The sequence below is a fragment of the Pseudorasbora parva genome, chromosome 18 (genome assembly GCF_024679245.1).
Source record: "Pseudorasbora parva isolate DD20220531a chromosome 18, ASM2467924v1, whole genome shotgun sequence".
Classification (NCBI taxonomy): Eukaryota; Metazoa; Chordata; class Actinopteri; order Cypriniformes; family Gobionidae; genus Pseudorasbora; species Pseudorasbora parva.
Genome location: NC_090189.1, coordinates 4653827 through 4677414, shown reverse-complemented (window position 1 = coordinate 4677414; position 23588 = coordinate 4653827). Strand labels below are relative to the sequence as shown.

The 23588-nt window shown below is 35.0% G+C and overlaps 3 protein-coding genes across 3 annotated transcripts in view; 1 reads left to right on the top strand and 2 right to left on the bottom strand.

Annotated features, from left to right (window-relative positions):
* The window catches only part of LOC137046500 (gastrula zinc finger protein XlCGF8.2DB-like), a 91143-nt gene extending 68172 nt beyond the window's left edge, over positions 1-22971 (bottom strand). Inside the window, exon 1 of the mRNA XM_067423756.1 lies at positions 22903-22971. The gene's annotated coding sequence lies outside the window, so the exon portion shown is untranslated. The remainder of the gene's footprint in view (positions 1-22902) is intronic.
* Positions 1-23588, top strand: part of LOC137046487 (gastrula zinc finger protein XlCGF57.1-like) — a 77953-nt gene that overhangs the window by 29985 nt on the left and 24380 nt on the right. The gene's annotated exons all lie outside the window — the stretch shown is intronic.
* On the bottom strand, positions 16235-19768 carry LOC137046478 (uncharacterized). Its single transcript, XM_067423724.1, has 2 exons — positions 17985-19768; positions 16235-17569 (listed from the first exon to the last, which is right to left on the bottom strand). The coding sequence occupies exons 1-2, from the start codon at positions 18808-18810 to the stop codon at positions 16845-16847; spliced, it is 1551 nt and encodes a 516-aa protein (XP_067279825.1). The 5' UTR covers positions 18811-19768; the 3' UTR covers positions 16235-16844.

Genomic DNA, 23588 nt, shown 5'->3' with positions numbered 1-23588 from the left:
CACGAGGGCCTTGTAGAAGAGCGATTCTTGAAATTTCTCCCTATAACTAGCCACACAGGGAAGGCACTCTGTGATGCAGTGCTCACAGTTTTACATGAGATGGACATAGATATTAGTAACTGCCGTGGACAGTGCTATGATAATGCCGCAAACATGTCAGGAGTGTACAACGGACTGCAAGCTCACATCAAAGACATTAATCCACTAGTAGAGTGGGTGCCGTGTGCCGCGCACACGCTTAATCTGGCTGGAGTTAATAGCGTCAACTGCTGCACAGAGACCGCCGATTTTTTTAACTTCATTCAGACTTTGTTCAACTTCTGCTCGAAATCCACAGCTAGATGGAAGGTGGTAACTGCAGGTTTGCAGCCTAATGAAAACCACCGCATTGAGACACTAAAATCTCTCCCTGACACCAGGTGGGCTGCGCATGCACAGGCCACCAAAGCACTGTGCAGAAATTATGCCAATATTCAAGAGTCACTGATGAACATTGCAGAAGACAGCAAACAGAACCCGACAACACAAAATGATGCTTGGTCACTGCATAAAAAAATGAACAGACTTGAGACTGCTTTTCTTTGCACTATGTGGAATTATGTTCTCCAACGTTTTCATGGGACAAGTGTTGCACTTCAAGCTGTGGATCTGGACCTGTGCAATGCTGTTGATTTGGTGAGGTCACTGCGGGAATATATTGTTGGTTTGAGAGATGAATTTGATTTGTTTGAAGACCAAGCAAAAGCGATGTCTCTCACCGTTTCAGCAACGTACAAACAAGACACACAAAGACAAAGAAAACACAAGACTTACGTGGGTGAGTCTGCAACACATGAGGTTCACTTATCAGGAAGAGAACGGTTCTCATCTGGTGTGTTTCTAGTTGTGATGGATAGGCTGCTGGCTGAACTTGATCGCCGTTTTCAGTCCTATAATGACCTCAACAGCACTTTTGGTTTCCTGAACAACATTTCTACCCTCTCTGCAGAACATCTTCATAAAAAAGCAGCAGATCTACAGAAGAGATACCACGCTGACCTGGAAAAAGAATTTTGCGAAGAAATCATCCAGTTCAAAGAGTTCATCTGCCATGATGAGCCATCATCTGCTAGGGAACTTCTTTTGTGCATTAAAAAAAGAAAACTACAGACCATCTTCCCAAATGTGGATGTTGCTTTCAGACTTTACCTGACATTACCAGTCACAAATGCAAGTGGGGAGCGCAGTTTCTCCAAACTGAAACTAGTAAAAAATAGACTAAGATCCACAATTGTACAGCAGAAATTAAATTCTCTCACTCTGATGTCAATTGAGAGTGACCTTCTACGTAAAGTGGATTTTACTGATTTGATCAAAGACTTTGCTGCAAAGAAATCCAGAAGATGCCACTTCTAAATAGTACTATGTTAATATCTTTAAAATGAGATGACATGCATTAAGTCATAACCTTATTACCTTTCTCTCTCTTTCTCTACCTTGCCTGTTGTTTTAAATAATCAGCCTCTGGATTCTGTTGATGTCATGCTTTCTTAAGATATGATAGTGTACTATTTTTATTTTATTTTATTGACTACATTTCTAATTTGTGTGCATAGTTTAGTTTTTCATTACAACACTTATATACTGCACACACACACACACACACACACACACACAAGTAGTAATAGGGTTCACCTTATGACAAAAAGATTTATGGCTTTGACCTTTTGACCTTTTGCCCCGATTGAACTTCCGGGGTCACGGTCATGGAGGGGTTTCCGGTATGATTTATGACGTGACCTTTTGACCTTCCGGGGGTTCATGGGGATTACGGGTATAATTTATGACATGCCCTTTGACCTTCCGGGGTTTATGGGGATTACCGGTATAATATATAATGTTTTGACAGATGGTTTTATCCTTTGAAGTGGGTATGATATATTTGTGACGGAAAGTTTTTATCCTTTGAAGAGGGTTATAATATATGATGTTTTGAAGTCGTTAATAATGATAATATATGGTGTTTTTTATCCTTTGAAGAGGGTATGATATATATTTGTGACGGAAAGTTTTATCCTTTGAAGTTCGGGCTATCAGGACCCTCCTCCTCCTCAAACCGTATTATCATGCTGTACTGTGAAAAAACTGTCAAGTGTATCTCTCACAAGCATTCTCTTCTTTTCAAATAATATAAACAAAAATCTACCCCGCAAAAGTTGAATGTTTATAAAATAGTTTAATAAAAACAATATTTAAAAAACTATTTCAGTTTTAAATAAAATGGAGTGACAAAAAATTGCAAATTGTATCAAAAAGTGTTTATAGATTCGAAGTAAAAAACACACTGCTTATAAAGCAATACAATGTATGAAACGGTTCACACAAAATCATTTAGAGATATTATTTAGCAATATTTAGACAGTCTGCATCTAACATTTCACATCTTTTAAAAACAAAGTTCCCATACCATGTAGGCATCCTATTTCCTGAATGTCTCCCGAAGCAGCCTCTCTTACCCATGGGCTGGGGTGTGTGGGTGTGTATTCCTGACACCTTGTTGTTTTTAATATCTATACCGCTTCAGATCTCGCCTAATATATGGCACTATTCGTCCCTTTTGTAACGCACCTCATCCGTGGGAGTTGGGCTATAGGGCCTCACAGGTCACGAAACGCATTAAATGTTTATAGAGTTGAAGAAAAAACACACTGCTTAGGAAGCAACGCAATGTATGAAACGGGTTCACAAAAATCATCTAGAGATATTATTTAGTAATATCATAATCATAATATTTAGAGAGTCTGCATCTAACTTTCCACATCTTTTAAAAAATAATTAAAAAATACATTAATTAATATAATTTATAAGCTGTTTTGCTCATGGGTCAAATTTTGATCAGGGGAATACCTGAAACGCACACGCACACAAACACGGTAATTGGTTCTATAAAATTAACTTTTCTCTATTTTAAATGAATAAAAACAAATGTTACTAAAATTATTTGAACACTTTTAGTTATAGTTTTAGCAAAATATAATAATAAATATAAAAATAAATAAATATAAATTTATTTAGTCTGTACTAATTTTCTTTCAAAGTATAATCTTTAAAATTTAAATGAGATCTAAATCCAATCTTTAAAGTTTAAATAAAGTCGTATCTTCTTTATCTACTTATGAGACAACCGTATAAGATCTGATGCCACATTGTAGGAATGATTTTCCTTAAATTCAACCTAAAGTATATTCTTACTAAAATCGTCTGTTCAAAAACTTTAGCTTGTTTAAAATGTAAAATCTTAGATCTTATTTCTACAAATATTCAAAGCAGGTCTTAAATTATTAACCTTGTATGAACCCATGCTATGAAACACATCGACAAAGTTTGTCATCTGTGGTCAAAGACACTGCATAAGTAACGTTTAATTTTACTCGTCTTATGTCTAAGCACGATCTTTAAATAATAACCGGTCATATCTTATACTACTACTATGGTAGCCGTGATCTAGGATTGTAAGTCGCATATGATTTTTATTTTCTTGCGTCTTCCAAACTGGTCTTCATCAGTGTGGAAACATACCCTTTACATAAAATATACTATCAGTTATCTACTCAAAATGCATAGAATTTTGAAAATGTAATGCTCATGTATGTTGTATGTTTTTGAGACAGTTTGTCTGTTCGACAGCATGAACAGACTTTGGAGAGAGCGGATGACGCTAGGAGGGAGATTGCCCTTTGACCCCAAAGATTTTGCAGGCTGTTAAAGACCCTGCAAGGTAGTCATTCATTTCAGTTGTTATTCACCAAAACAGCACAGAGTGAATCTTTAACATTTAAAATTGCGCATAAAAACCTTACAATTAAACTTACATTTAAAGATGGTACATGTCCCATGGATCTATATTTTACTTTTCTTAGTTCTACCCAAAGTTTCAATATCAATTAAACTCCTAGTTGACAATAATGTTTCCTGCAATGCACACAACTGTAAGATACACTACATATGTAAGATAGCAAAATAAAACACTGTATGACACTAGTTTAAAATTTGAAGAAAAAGTTTACCAAATGCATCTACATATCCGTTGTGTTCTGACACAAAGCCGTTAATTGGTACGTTTTGTTTTATAAAATGTACTTTTCCTATGTCTGCAAAGTTTCATGCTACTTTTACTAGCCTGATAAAAATGTAGTTAATACATTGTGAAACAAGACAATCACGCTACCAAATACATTTGATTTTAAGAAAAAGGGATGTTTTAAAATACAACTGAACCAGATTATTTTCTCTTTTGACACACTATTAGAAAAAATACTTTCTCTGTGATGTTGGAATAGGCCTAGGTCTTTTTAAAGTATCACATCAGGCATGTAACAATCATGCAGTGCAATGATCCAGATGAAGCTTCTTATCAAACAAAGACAATTATATTTATCTTTCACTTGTGAATATTTGTACGCTAGTATCACCCTTGCCATTTTTAATAGTCTTTACTATTGCCTAACGCATCCCAATCCAGCTAAATTATCATTTGTTTCACATGTTTATGTCTTTTTCCCTATATTATTTTTGGCTCAATTAAATCGATATCGATTAAAGTTTATCGTCATTGCATCTTCCCTATACGGATACAATCCAAACATGTTCTTTGTAGCAATTATGTGGGACACAAAACTCTGCGTAAATTCAAGAGGCCTAGAGGAAGAAAGCAGTGACATTGTATAAGAAAAAATGTCCGCTTTATTGCGATACGCATTTTTCCCCCATTGCCTATTCTTAGTCGTATGATCAAGATTACTGTTCACATTTTATTTGCCCCGGCGGTATTTGTTTTTAGGTAAAGATTCCTATCTGGTCGTTGTCAGTGCAAGTTTGTGCAAATCATTTTAAGCATTTTTATTAAATGTCTGACTAAACTTATTTGTTTTCTTTTGACAAACCTACATTTCAAACGATTCACCTCCAATGTTCCACAACCACAGGGAAAACATTTTGTTTTGCAACACTCCTGAAACCTAATCTTAGTGAATTTTTCCCACCTAGAACACAAAACTTTGTTCATACCAAACAAGTACGTTTTACCCATGTTGACTATTTAACTATTTTTTGTAGGTATCATGACATTTTAGAGGAATTACTAAAAGATTAAAACACCAGAATCACAATGTTTGTTGATGATGTGATTGTCATATTTAGTTAAATTTCAGATGACCGTTTTGTTTGTTGAAATTTTTGACAAAGGCTCTTCTTTGAGCACCATCAACATTATAGGAATAAATGAAAATTAAGAAATGACACGACAGTCTTTCTATTTGACCGTGTTTGACTAAAGTGATATTTCTTTTACTGTCACTACAGTCTCAGTCTCATCTACGATGAGGAATCACATGAACCGTCACCGTGAAAAGTAAGTCTGCTGTTCTACAGCTGAAACATATACGCCTGTTGCATTCATTAAAGTTTGCGCTTGTTAAACAAAGTTAGACTCCTCTTATAAAGGTTATAGACACATTTTGAACATTAGCCTTATACGCGTTTTATCCATGCACAAATCTCTATGTAATTCGAGAAGTACATTTACGAAAGTATCATTTTATAATCAATTTAGGAAAAAACATTCACAAGCAATTGTGAAAGTTTGTTATTTTGGATTTGTAAATAATGACTTTTACTACTCCACCAGATAGGCATGAGGTTTAGATGATTTTAAATGTGTGACCAAACTCTTCTTTTGACAAACCAACATTTCAAATTATGTAACGAATCGTTTCTTTCAACATCCCACTTGACATTAAAGATTGTGACGTGTCGTCAACTATCATCGACATCTGACCCTGACGTCCGACACATCGGTTGTAATAAACAAGATGTGCTAAAAATTCCATCTGATTTGTTAGTGCGATAATACCACATCAACATAACCTGTTCCTGTTTTTAGGTTCTAGGTCAATTCAAGCATAATCTTTATGCAACAATTAGTACGCATGCACAATTTACCACAAATGTTTACCGTGGATAAGATAAGAGACATTCAGCTATAATGAAATCATAATACAGAAATCCTTTCTTCTGATCTATTGTAAAAGTTTGTAAAGTAGATTTTTCCCTGCCAGTAGAGGACAGTTTTACATTTTGTTTCGAAGACTACACTTTGAGCAGAGTCAAACAGGCATAATACAGCATTAAAAAAATTAAACTATGTTATTTTAGGGGGTCTGTCTGCATAATGCGTCAACATGAATAGCGAGTCTTGATCTTTTTGAAATATTACGTTTACCATCCACAGAACAGGGGTTAGAAGCCGTGACATGATTAATCTCACTGAGTCTGTTAAAGCGGCTGGTGTTTTATGGCTATCGAAAGCACCACATTCTTGTTAGTCACATCAAAGCTACAGCCCCTACCTACATAATTTAGTAGGCCTATTTAAAGAAGTTAGGAAACGGTCTGCAACTCTAGCGTTACAATGACTACTGAAACATCTTTGGTGGGTGTAACACCGACAAGAAGTTCTGTTGAAACGGTAGAAAACCTTCCTTACGCACTACAGAAAAAACAGAGGATCCATTTGACCAAGTTTCTTCATGAAGATGAAGATTTTGTCAAACAGGAATTTCTGCTAGGTGACGTTTATATCGGGGGGTTTGTTTTTGACAAGACATCACACACGGTCAAACTCTACGCCATGGAATTTTTTGAAGAAGAACTTACATCGGAGACACCTTGTGTGCTTTTCTCCGCTAAAGACTGGTCATTTTTCTACAACCGTGTTTGGAGCGATCTTAATGGGGTTGCTAGTAAAACCTATTACATAAACGAATGGGATGGAGCGACGCCCAATGTGAGGTACAAGGTGACAAAGGACAGTAAGGAACCAAAGCCTGATGATTACGTACTCGTATCAACCTGCAGGAACAAGACGCTACATGAACAAAACCGCCTTAAGTTGCGTAAATGTTATGAGGAGGCTGAAATTCGAAATTCAAAGTATTGGCTTCAAAGCAGCAGTGATTCCGACTCTGATAATGACTTCCCAATTCCAGAGGACTACCCTTTCGAATGCTGTACAAAGAGTCTTGTCCTCTTGTGGAGTGACATGCCTATGCTGCACAGCACCTTTTCACTAATAGACATGTTCTTTAAGCTGAGTTATATGTTGAGTGATACTGAATGATCAATCAATCCATCAATCAGTATTGGCGTATTACATGGTTAAGTCCTTTGTATTGAAAATATTAATACGTTTCAGTAAAACCATGCAGTATTTTACCAATTACATTGTAATTGTAATGTTCCTTGTTTTGTGTTACTTGACATTATCTTAGTTTTTTTTGTTTATTGGAACCAATTTCAATCCCCTCTATGTTACAAACTTAATAATAATTCACTCAAATTGTAGAATATTGTTTAAAATTGTTTGTATTTTTTGAAAAACATTAAAATTATTATTGATGTGTTACATAAAATATGCGCATTGTGTTTTAATTTTTCTTGAGACAAATTAATATGACTATGTCAGTAAAAGTCTTTAACTGAAAATATCATCTTAGCATTATCTTAAAAGTCTGCACAAAAAGAAATTTCAAGACTATCTAATTTCTGTTTTGTTTTGTAAATCATAACTGGACTGCGTTACAATTATACACTTCTCTCTGGTGACATGTAGGACTTTTAACATGCGGGTACTTGTAGGACACAATCTGTAGGCGCATTTTCCAAAACTCGAATCACAATTCGCGCAACGACCTTCTGTTTTTACCACACATTAACACAATCCATGTTGGTTTCACACAATATCCAGTCATTTAAAATAATTCTAAAATGCATACATTTTCTGTTCATACATGCTTAGCCAATACCAAAAATCATGGTTTCTTCCGGTCTTATTTACAAATGCTTAAACAGTACGTCACAAATGAAGAGCTAATGGTCCAATCTTTAAATATAGTATAAAGCCTCTACTTCTGTAATAATACTGTTTGTAACAAGCTCAGACATTGTTCATAAAATAATCACAAATGATTGAACCTTTTATTTTTTAATAAACCGTTTCTGGACCTTGATACACTTAAGCTCTCTCCTAAAGTTGAAGAACAAGCTGCTCAAGCAAGCTCTTTGAAAAACAAGCTGCTTGGTTGACTTGTTTCTTTTTTTTTTGTACTGTGAATGTTCATAGGCATTTATATGCCTTATTGACTTGCTTTTTTTAATTATTTACCCTGTGACATCTAAAATGTTCATTGTGTGCAACCTTTACACTTACATTTCTATTAGTTGCTTGTACTGCACATTATTTAATAATGAGGGTTGCCATCATTTGATAACTGTTTTGAAAAAATATTTTTACATTTTAAACATTTCAGAATTTTATTTCAGGTTTTTTGTTAGTTTAAAAGGCTTTCCAAGTGTTCTGATACTGAGATTACACTATCTATGCATATAACTGCTAGTTCCAATATCTGTTTAATATGTCATTGAACGCTGATGTTTATCATCACTCAAGCTGTTTAAACCTTTCAACTGATTTCAAGCATTATTATAACAGTAACATTTAATTAAATTTAAAACAATTACCGGCATATCATAAAACAAGTAAAATGTATTTAAAAGAGCAAATTATTTTAAGTAATTACATTAATTACATCAGACTTGTAAGTAAAAAATACTTTATATAACTTAACAGGACAAGTTACATTTAATTAATGTAATTACTTAAAATAATTTGCTCTTTTAAATACATTTTACTTGTTTTATGATATGCCGGTAATTGTTTTAAATTTAATTAAATGTTACTGTTATAATAATGCTTGAAATCAGTTGAAAGGTTTAAACAGCTTGAGTGATGATAAACATCAGCGTTCAATGACATATTAAACAGATATTGGAACTAGCAGTTATATGCATAGATAGTGTAATCTCAGTATCAGAACACTTGGAAAGCCTTTTAAACTAACAAAAAACCTGAAATAAAATTCTGAAATGTTTAAAATGTAAAAATATTTTTTCAAAACAGTTATCAAATGATGGCAACCCTCATTATTAAATAATGTGCAGTACAAGCAACTAATAGAAATGTAAGTGTAAAGGTTGCACACAATGAACATTTTAGATGTCACAGGGTAAATAATTAAAAAAAGCAAGTCAATAAGGCATATAAATGCCTATGAACATTCACAGTACAAAAAAAAAGAAACAAGTCAACCAAGCAGCTTGTTTTTCAAAGAGCTTGCTTGAGCAGCTTGTTCTTCAACTTTAGGAGAGAGCTTAAGTGTATCAAGGTCCAGAAACGGTTTATTAAAAAATAAAAGGTTCAATCATTTGTGATTATTTTATGAACAATGTCTGAGCTTGTTACAAACAGTATTATTACAGAAGTAGAGGCTTTATACTATATTTAAAGATTGGACCATTAGCTCTTCATTTGTGACGTACTGTTTAAGCATTTGTAAATAAGACCGGAAGAAACCATGATTTTTGGTATTGGCTAAGCATGTATGAACAGAAAATGTATGCATTTTAGAATTATTTTAAATGACTGGATATTGTGTGAAACCAACATGGATTGTGTTAATGTGTGGTAAAAACAGAAGGTCGTTGCGCGAATTGTGATTCGAGTTTTGGAAAATGCGCCTACAGATTGTGTCCTACAAGTACCCGCATGTTAAAAGTCCTACATGTCACCAGAGAGAAGTGTATAATTGTAACGCAGTCCAGTTATGATTTACAAAACAAAACAGAAATTAGATAGTCTTGAAATTTCTTTTTGTGCAGACTTTTAAGATAATGCTAAGATGATATTTTCAGTTAAAGACTTTTACTGACATAGTCATATTAATTTGTCTCAAGAAAAATTAAAACACAATGCGCATATTTTATGTAACACATCAATAATAATTTTAATGTTTTTCAAAAAATACAAACAATTTTAAACAATATTCTACAATTTGAGTGAATTATTATTAAGTTTGTAACATAGAGGGGATTGAAATTGGTTCCAATAAACAAAAAAAACTAAGATAATGTCAAGTAACACAAAACAAGGAACATTACAATTACAATGTAATTGGTAAAATACTGCATGGTTTTACTGAAACGTATTAATATTTTCAATACAAAGGACTTAACCATGTAATACGCCAATACTGATTGATGGATTGATTGATCATTCAGTATCACTCAACATATAACTCAGCTTAAAGAACATGTCTATTAGTGAAAAGGTGCTGTGCAGCATAGGCATGTCACTCCACAAGAGGACAAGACTCTTTGTACAGCATTCGAAAGGGTAGTCCTCTGGAATTGGGAAGTCATTATCAGAGTCGGAATCACTGCTGCTTTGAAGCCAATACTTTGAATTTCGAATTTCAGCCTCCTCATAACATTTACGCAACTTAAGGCGGTTTTGTTCATGTAGCGTCTTGTTCCTGCAGGTTGATACGAGTACGTAATCATCAGGCTTTGGTTCCTTACTGTCCTTTGTCACCTTGTACCTCACATTGGGCGTCGCTCCATCCCATTCGTTTATGTAATAGGTTTTACTAGCAACCCCATTAAGATCGCTCCAAACACGGTTGTAGAAAAATGACCAGTCTTTAGCGGAGAAAAGCACACAAGGTGTCTCCGATGTAAGTTCTTCTTCAAAAAATTCCATGGCGTAGAGTTTGACCGTGTGTGATGTCTTGTCAAAAACAAACCCCCCGATATAAACGTCACCTAGCAGAAATTCCTGTTTGACAAAATCTTCATCTTCATGAAGAAACTTGGTCAAATGGATCCTCTGTTTTTTCTGTAGTGCGTAAGGAAGGTTTTCTACCGTTTCAACAGAACTTCTTGTCGGTGTTACACCCACCAAAGATGTTTCAGTAGTCATTGTAACGCTAGAGTTGCAGACCGTTTCCTAACTTCTTTAAATAGGCCTACTAAATTATGTAGGTAGGGGCTGTAGCTTTGATGTGACTAACAAGAATGTGGTGCTTTCGATAGCCATAAAACACCAGCCGCTTTAACAGACTCAGTGAGATTAATCATGTCACGGCTTCTAACCCCTGTTCTGTGGATGGTAAACGTAATATTTCAAAAAGATCAAGACTCGCTATTCATGTTGACGCATTATGCAGACAGACCCCCTAAAATAACATAGTTTAATTTTTTTAATGCTGTATTATGCCTGTTTGACTCTGCTCAAAGTGTAGTCTTCGAAACAAAATGTAAAACTGTCCTCTACTGGCAGGGAAAAATCTACTTTACAAACTTTTACAATAGATCAGAAGAAAGGATTTCTGTATTATGATTTCATTATAGCTGAATGTCTCTTATCTTATCCGCGGTAAACATTTGTGGTAAATTGTGCATGCGTACTAATTGTTGCATAAAGATTATGCTTGAATTGACCTAGAACCTAAAAACAGGAACAGGTTATGTTGATGTGGTATTATCGCACTAACAAATCAGATGGAATTTTTAGCACATCTTGTTTATTACAACCGATGTGTCGGACGTCAGGGTCAGATGTCGATGATAGTTGACGACACGTCACAATCTTTAATGTCAAGTGGGATGTTGAAAGAAACGATTCGTTACATAATTTGAAATGTTGGTTTGTCAAAAGAAGAGTTTGGTCACACATTTAAAATCATCTAAACCTCATGCCTATCTGGTGGAGTAGTAAAAGTCATTATTTACAAATCCAAAATAACAAACTTTCACAATTGCTTGTGAATGTTTTTTCCTAAATTGATTATAAAATGATACTTTCGTAAATGTACTTCTCGAATTACATAGAGATTTGTGCATGGATAAAACGCGTATAAGGCTAATGTTCAAAATGTGTCTATAACCTTTATAAGAGGAGTCTAACTTTGTTTAACAAGCGCAAACTTTAATGAATGCAACAGGCGTATATGTTTCAGCTGTAGAACAGCAGACTTACTTTTCACGGTGACGGTTCATGTGATTCCTCATCGTAGATGAGACTGAGACTGTAGTGACAGTAAAAGAAATATCACTTTAGTCAAACACGGTCAAATAGAAAGACTGTCGTGTCATTTCTTAATTTTCATTTATTCCTATAATGTTGATGGTGCTCAAAGAAGAGCCTTTGTCAAAAATTTCAACAAACAAAACGGTCATCTGAAATTTAACTAAATATGACAATCACATCATCAACAAACATTGTGATTCTGGTGTTTTAATCTTTTAGTAATTCCTCTAAAATGTCATGATACCTACAAAAAATAGTTAAATAGTCAACATGGGTAAAACGTACTTGTTTGGTATGAACAAAGTTTTGTGTTCTAGGTGGGAAAAATTCACTAAGATTAGGTTTCAGGAGTGTTGCAAAACAAAATGTTTTCCCTGTGGTTGTGGAACATTGGAGGTGAATCGTTTGAAATGTAGGTTTGTCAAAAGAAAACAAATAAGTTTAGTCAGACATTTAATAAAAATGCTTAAAATGATTTGCACAAACTTGCACTGACAACGACCAGATAGGAATCTTTACCTAAAAACAAATACCGCCGGGGCAAATAAAATGTGAACAGTAATCTTGATCATACGACTAAGAATAGGCAATGGGGGAAAAATGCGTATCGCAATAAAGCGGACATTTTTTCTTATACAATGTCACTGCTTTCTTCCTCTAGGCCTCTTGAATTTACGCAGAGTTTTGTGTCCCACATAATTGCTACAAAGAACATGTTTGGATTGTATCCGTATAGGGAAGATGCAATGACGATAAACTTTAATCGATATCGATTTAATTGAGCCAAAAATAATATAGGGAAAAAGACATAAACATGTGAAACAAATGATAATTTAGCTGGATTGGGATGCGTTAGGCAATAGTAAAGACTATTAAAAATGGCAAGGGTGATACTAGCGTACAAATATTCACAAGTGAAAGATAAATATAATTGTCTTTGTTTGATAAGAAGCTTCATCTGGATCATTGCACTGCATGATTGTTACATGCCTGATGTGATACTTTAAAAAGACCTAGGCCTATTCCAACATCACAGAGAAAGTATTTTTTCTAATAGTGTGTCAAAAGAGAAAATAATCTGGTTCAGTTGTATTTTAAAACATCCCTTTTTCTTAAAATCAAATGTATTTGGTAGCGTGATTGTCTTGTTTCACAATGTATTAACTACATTTTTATCAGGCTAGTAAAAGTAGCATGAAACTTTGCAGACATAGGAAAAGTACATTTTATAAAACAAAACGTACCAATTAACGGCTTTGTGTCAGAACACAACGGATATGTAGATGCATTTGGTAAACTTTTTCTTCAAATTTTAAACTAGTGTCATACAGTGTTTTATTTTGCTATCTTACATATGTAGTGTATCTTACAGTTGTGTGCATTGCAGGAAACATTATTGTCAACTAGGAGTTTAATTGATATTGAAACTTTGGGTAGAACTAAGAAAAGTAAAATATAGATCCATGGGACATGTACCATCTTTACATGTAAGTTTAATTGTAAGGTTTTTATGCGCAATTTTAAATGTTAAAGATTCACTCTGTGCTGTTTTGGTGAATAACAACTGAAATGAATGACTACCTTGCAGGGTCTTTAACAGCCTGCAAAATCTTTGGGGTCAAAGGGCAATCTCCCTCCTAGCGTCATCCGCTCTCTCCAAAGTCTGTTCATGCTGTCGAACAGACAAACTGTCTCAAAAACATACAACATACATGAGCATTACATTTTCAAAATTCTATGCATTTTGAGTAGATAACTGATAGTATATTTTATGTAAAGGGTATGTTTCCACACTGATGAAGACCAGTTTGGAAGACGCAAGAAAATAAAAATCATATGCGACTTACAATCCTAGATCACGGCTACCATAGTAGTAGTATAAGATATGACCGGTTATTATTTAAAGATCGTGCTTAGACATAAGACGAGTAAAATTAAACGTTACTTATGCAGTGTCTTTGACCACAGATGACAAACTTTGTCGATGTGTTTCATAGCATGGGTTCATACAAGGTTAATAATTTAAGACCTGCTTTGAATATTTGTAGAAATAAGATCTAAGATTTTACATTTTAAACAAGCTAAAGTTTTTGAACAGACGATTTTAGTAAGAATATACTTTAGGTTGAATTTAAGGAAAATCATTCCTACAATGTGGCATCAGATCTTATACGGTTGTCTCATAAGTAGATAAAGAAGATACGACTTTATTTAAACTTTAAAGATTGGATTTAGATCTCATTTAAATTTTAAAGATTATACTTTGAAAGAAAATTAGTACAGACTAAATTAATTTATATTTATTTATTTTTATATTTATTATTATATTTTGCTAAAACTATAACTAAAAGTGTTCAAATAATTTTAGTAACATTTGTTTTTATTCATTTAAAATAGAGAAAAGTTAATTTTATAGAACCAATTACCGTGTTTGTGTGCGTGTGCGTTTCAGGTATTCCCCTGATCAAAATTTGACCCATGAGCAAAACAGCTTATAAATTATATTAATTAATGTATTTTTTAATTATTTTTTAAAAGATGTGGAAAGTTAGATGCAGACTCTCTAAATATTATGATTATGATATTACTAAATAATATCTCTAGATGATTTTTGTGAACCCGTTTCATACATTGCGTTGCTTCCTAAGCAGTGTGTTTTTTCTTCAACTCTATAAACATTTAATGCGTTTCGTGACCTGTGAGGCCCTATAGCCCAACTCCCACGGATGAGGTGCGTTACAAAAGGGACGAATAGTGCCATATATTAGGCGAGATCTGAAGCGGTATAGATATTAAAAACAACAAGGTGTCAGGAATACACACCCACACACCCCAGCCCATGGGTAAGAGAGGCTGCTTCGGGAGACATTCAGGAAATAGGATGCCTACATGGTATGGGAACTTTGTTTTTAAAAGATGTGAAATGTTAGATGCAGACTGTCTAAATATTGCTAAATAATATCTCTAAATGATTTTGTGTGAACCGTTTCATACATTGTATTGCTTTATAAGCAGTGTGTTTTTTACTTCGAATCTATAAACACTTTTTGATACAATTTGCAATTTTTTGTCACTCCATTTTATTTAAAACTGAAATAGTTTTTTAAATATTGTTTTTATTAAACTATTTTATAAACATTCAACTTTTGCGGGGTAGATTTTTGTTTATATTATTTGAAAAGAAGAGAATGCTTGTGAGAGATACACTTGACAGTTTTTTCACAGTACAGCATGATAATACGGTTTGAGGAGGAGGAGGGTCCTGATAGCCCGAACTTCAAAGGATAAAACTTTCCGTCACAAATATATATCATACCCTCTTCAAAGGATAAAAAACACCATATATTATCATTATTAACGACTTCAAAACATCATATATTATAACCCTCTTCAAAGGATAAAAACTTTCCGTCACAAATATATCATACCCACTTCAAAGGATAAAACCATCTGTCAAAACATTATATATTATACCGGTAATCCCCATAAACCCCGGAAGGTCAAAGGGCATGTCATAAATTATACCCGTAATCCCCATGAACCCCCGGAAGGTCAAAAGGTCACGTCATAAATCATACCGGAAACCCCTCCATGACCGTGACCCCGGAAGTTCAATCGGGGCAAAAGGTCAAAGCCATAAATCTTTTTGTCATAAGGTGAACCCTATTACTACTCACACACACACACACACACACACACACAATTTATCTTGCACTTTGTTTAATGAATTATTTTGCTATATTCTTGCAATTGAAGGCACTTCCTATATTATAATTGCTATCTTATATTAGCCTACTACAAAATTTGAACTTAGGCATGTTCATGTATTTTTGCTAGAGTACTAAATTACATCTAATGATCTTTAAAATGCAATGGTAATGAGAATTTTGTTATATATTATACTCTAAGATAGTAATTTATGTGACGTAGTAGACAGACTGTAGGTCAAAGTCAGCCTAACAGTGCCTATCCGATATGGAGATGTATATAATCTTTACAAAATGTCAGCACTTACCAAGAAGAGTTTTTTTTTAAAGATTTATACAAGATGTAGCAATTTATATGTAATACAAATAATTTGTTATGATTGCAACCTTAAAAGGTATTTGTTTTGCAATATGGTTTCCAGGTAAATAAGTGTTTTATTCTCATTCTGACCAAGACATTTGTGCATTGCAATAAACACATGATCACTTTGAACTTTTTTAATCATTATTTATTTATTGGAAAAAACTTTTTCAAGTTTCAGTCAGTGGTCATATAAATAAATTATCACGTTCTTTTTTCTTGTATTTTTTTTTTTTTACATGTAACAACACTGTGTACTGTACCAGTCACCTTTTGAAATTAGCTTTGCACTTTAAATAACGATTAGATCGATTATATTATTACGCCACTAGATGGAGACAAATTACTTAAAAAAAACATTTGTCATTGAATCGTTCATTCAGGAGATTCGTTCAAAAATGGTGATTCATCTACGAAACAATTGTATTTGATTGAGGAATTGAATCATTCATTCAAACCCAAGTTTTTTTAAAATAAATAATTCAGATTAATTAAACATTTTTATAGACTTCAACAATAAACATAAATTGTTATTTTGTTTAGTTGTTTGTTCAGAATCGTGATCTCTATTTTATTCTCAATTTATCCAGAATTGTGGATTATTTTGTTCTATTTAAAGTAATGTATAGAAGGTAGGGCCCGAAAGTGACTCAAGCCCAGGGGCCCCCACCACCCTAAGTCCTGCCCTGATCATACTGTTATGTAATTTTAACAAATTAACTGTCAGATGATGTCGCTATGGTGCAAGAAATTCCATCTTTTAATTTATCAGAATATCAAGCTATTTGTGCTGGATCTGAACATGAACTTTTCTTTATTTAGACACCTTCGGGCAACGCTTTTTCTTATGAGTCTGTAGACTAGATGAATGGACAAAACTCTTCCCACATGAAACGCACTGGTACGGTTTCTCTCCAGTATGAACTCTCTCATGAACTTTCAAGTAGTCTGACCGAGCAAAACACCTTCCACAGTATGAACACTTGTGCGGTTTCTCTCCAGTATGCGTTCTCTGATGTGTTTTTAAGGCACCCGATGTAATGTATCTCCTTCCACAGTCAAAACACACATAAGGTCTCACACCAGTATGAATACTCTCATGATCTTTTAAATACCTCAGTAGTGAGAAATTCTTTCCACAGAAAGCACAAACATGAGGCTTCAGACCAGTATGAACTTTAAGGTGTTCTCTTAAGTTTGATGAAAAAACAAATGTTTTCTCACACTGATCACAGCTGAATGACTTAACTCCAGAGTGACGTCGCAGATGATCATTGAGAGCACCTTTATATGTAAAACAATTTCCACACTGAGAGCATGTGAAAGGTTTTTCTCCAGTGTGAATCCTCATGTGTCTCTTAAGGTTTGATTTATCTGTGAAACTTTTTCCACACTCAGAGCAGATGAAAGATCCTTTGAATTCAGTTTTTCCATCTTCTTGTGTGAAATTCTCTTCAGTCTCTGAAATGATGTTTACATCCTCATTTGTGAAATTAGGTCTTGGAAACTCGTGTTTCAAAACATTCACATCCACAGGATCTAAAATTAAAATTCAATTAAAGTAGAATAGGTTAGAAACAAAATGAAATATGATAGCCAGTACCAACACCAGTAAATAAATTAAATTAGTTAAATTAATGCTATTATTAATTAATATTAAAACGCATCCCAAATTTTGGCAAGACAAAAGTTTTGTCGCCTATACAGAAATTGAACAAATTTACTGCAAATACAAAAATATGTCAGCAAATTAAGTTGTGGTGCTGTGAGATCCAAATTTAAAATCTTGTATGACTTCCATGAGCTTGAAGGACTGCATCCATGCGGTTTGGCATGGATTCATACAATTTATTGATGAAGTCATCAGGAATAGCTAAGAAAGCAGTCTTGCATGCCTCCCAGAGTTCATCAATATTCTTTGGTTTCGTCTTCCATGCGTCCTCTTTCATCCTACCCCACATATGCTCAATGATGTTCATGTCTGGTGACTGGGCTGGCCAATCCTGGAGCATCTCGATCTTCTTCGCCTTGAGGAACTTTGATGTGGAGATGGAAGTATGCGATGGAGCACCGTCCTGCTGCAGAATTTGGCCTCTTTTATGGTTGGGAATATAAAAGGTAGCTAAGATTTCTTGGTATTTTAGACTATTGATGTTGCCTTCCACCCTGCAGATCTCTCGCACACCCCCATACTGGATGTAACCCCAGACCATGATTTCTCCGCCACCAAACTTCACTGTTTTCTGGGTGAATCTCGGATCCATTCTGGCTCCAGTAGGTCTCCTGCAATATTTGCGGCGACTGTGGTGTAATTCAACGGAAGATTCATCTGAAAAATCCACCTTCTGCCACTTTTCCTGCGTCCATCCTTTTAGCAGGCTGTGGGCCTTGGCAAATGCCACACGGTTTTCCAATTGTCTTTTGTTTAGTGCTGGCTTCTGGGCACTGATTCGACCATGGAGGCCATTTCGAGACCGAATCCGATAAACTGTTCTGGTTGACACAGGGACTTCAGGTGACCAGGTCTCGTGGAGCTCTGCTGTAGTGGAAAATTGGCTGGCCTTGGATTTTCGAGCCAACAAACGGTCCTCTCGAGCAGTTGTCTTGCGGGGTCTGCCTGACCTGGGCTTGTCAAAAACGTCTCCAGTCTCTTCAAATCTTTTTTTTATCCTCTGTACTTGACGCTGAGACACATTGAAGGTGTCTGCCACATCAGCAGTGGATCTGGTCTTCAGGCTCTTGATAATCAAAACTTTAGTCTCAGGGTGAATCTTAGGCATGTTTGCAGAGGTCTAGTTGCAGTTGATGTAAAGGTCTAGTGTACTGGGGTTCTTTTTATACACACTTGAGACCTAATTGATCCATTATTAGTCACAGATGAAGCTCATATGACAAGGTGACAACACTTATGTCTTTGCAAAAATTGACTCAATGGGCTTTACCAAGCTGTGAATATTAGAATACTTTTTGAAAGTTTAGTTTTTCACTGAAACATTATCACAAAAGCTGGTGGGATTAAAATGAGCCATTTCTTGTAAAATATATTTCTGCGGCAATTTAGGTCAATTTGTACACAAGCGACAAGACTTTTGTCAGGGACTGTAGTATGTCTGTAGTTTTTCCTGTGGGAAGATGGAAAAATATTATTATTAATAAAAGATTATGCTATTCAGGTGCAAATGTGAGCATCAGAACTGGACACCAGAACACAGAGCAATGGAAGGTGGCCAGATTTTGGCAAATCACATTTTCTTTTACATCACGTGGATGGCCAGGTGCATGTGCGTCGCAGAGCTGGGGAACACATGGCGCCAGGATGCACTATGGGAAGAAGGCAAGCTGGCAGAGGCTGTGATGCTTTGGGCAATGTTATGCTGGGAAATTATCTTGATTTAGTATCAAATCATATTTATATAGCCTACTGTATATATAAGTGAAACATTTTTTTGAAAGCACTTTGCCTTTTTTAGCACTATTTTAAACTTTTCTTGGGTTAAATTCAGTATTTGCTTGCATTCAAATTCACTTGTGTGTGCTTGTACGGGCATCATTATGAAAATATTAGGATCCAAGTTATTAACTATCTTAAATTTCACATTTAAAAAAAATCTAGTTTGATCATTTCTAAATATGTATTCAAATGCAAAACCCCAAAATAAGCAAGCAGTTATGACCTGTAATTCAATCTATGTGCAATACTCATGGGTAAACCATGCTATTACACATTAAAATAATGAGATTTTTTTTCGCGTGAGATTTACCTTGACAGAATGAGACTGAGACATGAAAGTTTGTCTCTTACGTGTTTGAGAAGGATTGAAAGTGTGTTGATGTGCAATGTATACGGTATTATGACAGAATTAAAGTGTTTTTTGACATTTGATGCATGTAAGTAGGAGACTCCAAAACAACATTAGGAACCTTGAAAAGCTTGATAGGGGGACTATAGGAGAATGAAGGAAAACACCAACCTATTTGTTCCTCTGTCTCTTCATCTTTTATTCTGCAGGGTTCTTCCTCAATCTCCATCTTTACAATAGTATGTCTGTAGTTTCTCCTGGAGTAATTCCTCCTGCTTGCTTCTTCTTCTCCTGTGGAAGATGAGAATATTCCCAGCATTTTAAAGGGTTAGTCCAAAAATGAAAATTATTTAATTACTCACTCACCCTCATGTCTTTGGACACCTGTAACACCTTTGTTCATCTTCGGAACACGAAGATATTTTTGTTGAAAGCTGAGAAAGGCTTCAGAAAGGCCTCCATTGGCATTCAGTACATTCCCACTCACAAGACCCATAAAAGGCACTAAAGACGTCGTTACAAAGTCCATCTCACTGCTGTGGCTGTACAATAATTTTACGAAGTGACGAGAATAGTTTTATTGTGCAAAAAAAAATCTAAATAATGACTTTATCTGCCAAGATATTGTCTTCCGTGTGGGTCTCTGACATAAACTCACCTGGAACGCGATAACGGCGCTCCTCTTCTGGGGCATGCATTCGAACGGTGGAGCCGTGTCATATTCTTGCGCGTGCGTTGAGTTCACGTCAATAACTTGGTGGATAAAGTCATTATTTTGATTTTTGTGTGCACAATAACTTTGACGCATTGTATAACTATTGTACAGCCACTGTAGTGAGATAGACTTTGTAATGACGTCTTTAGTGCCTTTATGGGTCTTGTGAGTGGGTCAGTCGAAATGTACTGAATCCCAATGGAGGCCTTTCTGAAGCCTTTCTCAGCTTTCAATAAAAATATCTTCATTTGTGTTCTGAAGATGAACGAAGGTCTTACAGGTGTCCAACGACATGAGGGTGAGTGATTATTTAAATATTTTTCATTCTTGGGTGAACTAACCCTTTAAACTCTCATGAACGGCTGTGGGAGCGGCTTCACTAACTGAAGGTGTGAATTGTGGTCGCTGTTGCTCATTTAGCAGATGATCATCACACTTACAATCACTCTCAGTTATCCAGCTTTAAGTGTTTTGATCAAACAGCTGTTTAGAAACAATTCAACTCCTCCAGCTGATTTGGATGTTGCTCTTACTTTAGATATGATTTACATGAATTAAAAACTCTGTTTGCCAGGTTTTAATTAATCGTGAAATAAAATGTAAACACAACTCGTAATCTTCACAAACTGTAATTTGAAAACCAGTAGGGATGGCTGACGCGAACCTGTCGTTTCGACGCTGTGTCGAGATCCCGAAGCGCAGATGTTTCGAAACACTGCTCCGAGCTGTGATTCGACACACCCATGTCACGTGACTACCGCTAAACGAAGCGCTGAAGTGTTTCATCAGGTGCGCCTGTCGAAACGGCTTTGATTAAAAGGGGCGGGAACAAACCACACAGTCACACATCTGAATGAACCTCATTCCCCACAGTTTAAAAATGAAGTTAATCCATCTTCACCTCATGGGTTTTGTGAGAGGAGAGAGATTGTGATAAAGCCTAAGTGAGATATATTGTGCATAGTAACACATTCACATAGGCTAACTTAGAATTATAAAATATATAGAATTATATAGATATATAGAAGATATATCCTAGATATATATCCATAGGTAATATATATTTCTATTTTATTCGTTTATTTAATAGACCAAGCATATTCATGAACATTGTTGTAGGCTATAAAAATTCACAATGTAAATATGCCAGAATTAGTAAAAATAACTATTTTTCGTCTGCAGTCCCTGCAGATAACATAAAAATAACAAAGACAGCCAACAATCATTCAACATCATTCACATTCACCTAAAAAATAAAATAAAAAATACACAAATGGCAAGACATTGTTCATTCACCTCTATACTACATTTAGATTTACAGTGTAAGTGTACATACTATTGATAAATGTATGACAGTTAAATATGAGTACACCTCTGGTTTCAAGAAGCCACTGTTTTAAGAGAGTTTTAAAGATGTTGAATGTAGGACATTCTCTTATTGAAAGGGGCCCGTGTACCACCTCCACTGTCAAGTCTTTGAAAAAAGCCATGCAGTGGAGGGGGAGCAAGATTATGTAGCCTAATATTTTGTATACTAAACAAGTGTAGGCTACTTAAAACGTTTGCAATTATCAAAGCTTAAAAATGTATGCCTCTCTAAAATATTGCAATGATGAAATGACAATGCTTTTTTATCAAAAATCTCGTACTACATCTGGTGTGGGAGCATTTCCATTTGGAAACACTACATAAAGTGAGATGTGTGTATTGTATATTGACCCAGAATGCATGATCCATTAACTTAATTTTCAGTAATTTTTCCTCACTTGTGTGTAGGCTACTTGATTATAAAATTATTTGAAAAAATAGTTTTTAATCATTTTTTCCAAAGGCTGGAAATTATATGTAAAAAAAAAAAAAATCAATCAAGTCCTTCAACAGCAGAGCAATTCATATTTTTTTGAATAAAAATGTTATGTAACAAATAACACATTGTGGCTTTATTTCTTTTAATAATCTTAATTTTTCATGACAAAAAAAACTAAATTTATTTACAATGAGGAGGCTACAGGTTACAAAACCAAGTAGTTGTCAGACCGATGTTAAAAACGTTTTTTACATAGTAGATCACTTTCAGAGCAATACACGCAAGTGTCCACTAGATGGCGTCGTGGAGACGGGTGTCGGGTGTTGTTTCGAAGCTTCGGCACATTTGCTTCAACTGTTTCAGTGCTTCACGAAGCCTCGGTCTGCCCATCACTAAAAACCAGTCAGTAGTAACGAGTTTACGTTTCTCAAGCGTAATGATCATCAGCCGGTTCATTTCGATTCATTTCTGAGTGATTTACCAAATTATCTACTCGTTCAGTCAATTGTATTTAGGTTTCTCTTAATAAATGATAAATGAATGTACTCACAGTGTGAAAGCATCAGATTTAGAGCAGAATGAACGGCTGTGGTCCACTTCTCGTGTTTATGTTCCTTCCCTCACTCACTTCTCTTCTTCTCTAGACTCGGATGTGTGTCGCTGCTCGAGCGCCTCCACGGGCGGAAAACAGGTAATGCGTCACGGTAAAGGGAAAGTTTTGTTGTCAGAAAAAAGTGATTTCAATGTTTTTGAGACACTTTTTTTTACCATTGAGATGACTTGGAAAAATTGTCCCAATCAACCTGAATTCATCCTATATTAACATGGTTACATTTTTCATGGTACAATGGTTGTATTTGTTTCTTTTTGTCTCCAAAATGAGCACACTGTTGCAAATGTGGGCAATTCATATTTTTGTTGTCTGGCTTGTTGACTGGATGATAAACTATTGATTGGGTGTGTTTCATTGTTGGACGTTCTGACATGAGTTTTACATTCTGCAAAAGTTACATGTTATTAAGAGTTGAATTCCAGACAACTCTTCCTCAACTTTTTTCAGATGGTCAGACTGTGATTTATATTTTATAAATCGTTAAGATATTAATGTATGTGACACTGAGAGCACAGACAGACACTGTTGTGTAGACTGTAAGTATTTAAAATGTTTTTACTTTTTAAAATACTTGAAGTTTAATATGAATAGGGCTCATAAAACAGCCGTCAATGGCATTTTCA

Coding starts and splice junctions, on each gene's coding strand:
- LOC137046478 (XM_067423724.1), bottom strand. CDS start 18,810: ATGCCTAAGATTCACCCTGAGACTAAAGTTTTGATTATCAAGAGCCTG. Junction 17,570..17,984: donor CATCATTGAGCATATGTGGG/GTAGGATGAAAG, acceptor TTTTAATTTTAG/ATCCTGTGGATGTGAATGTT.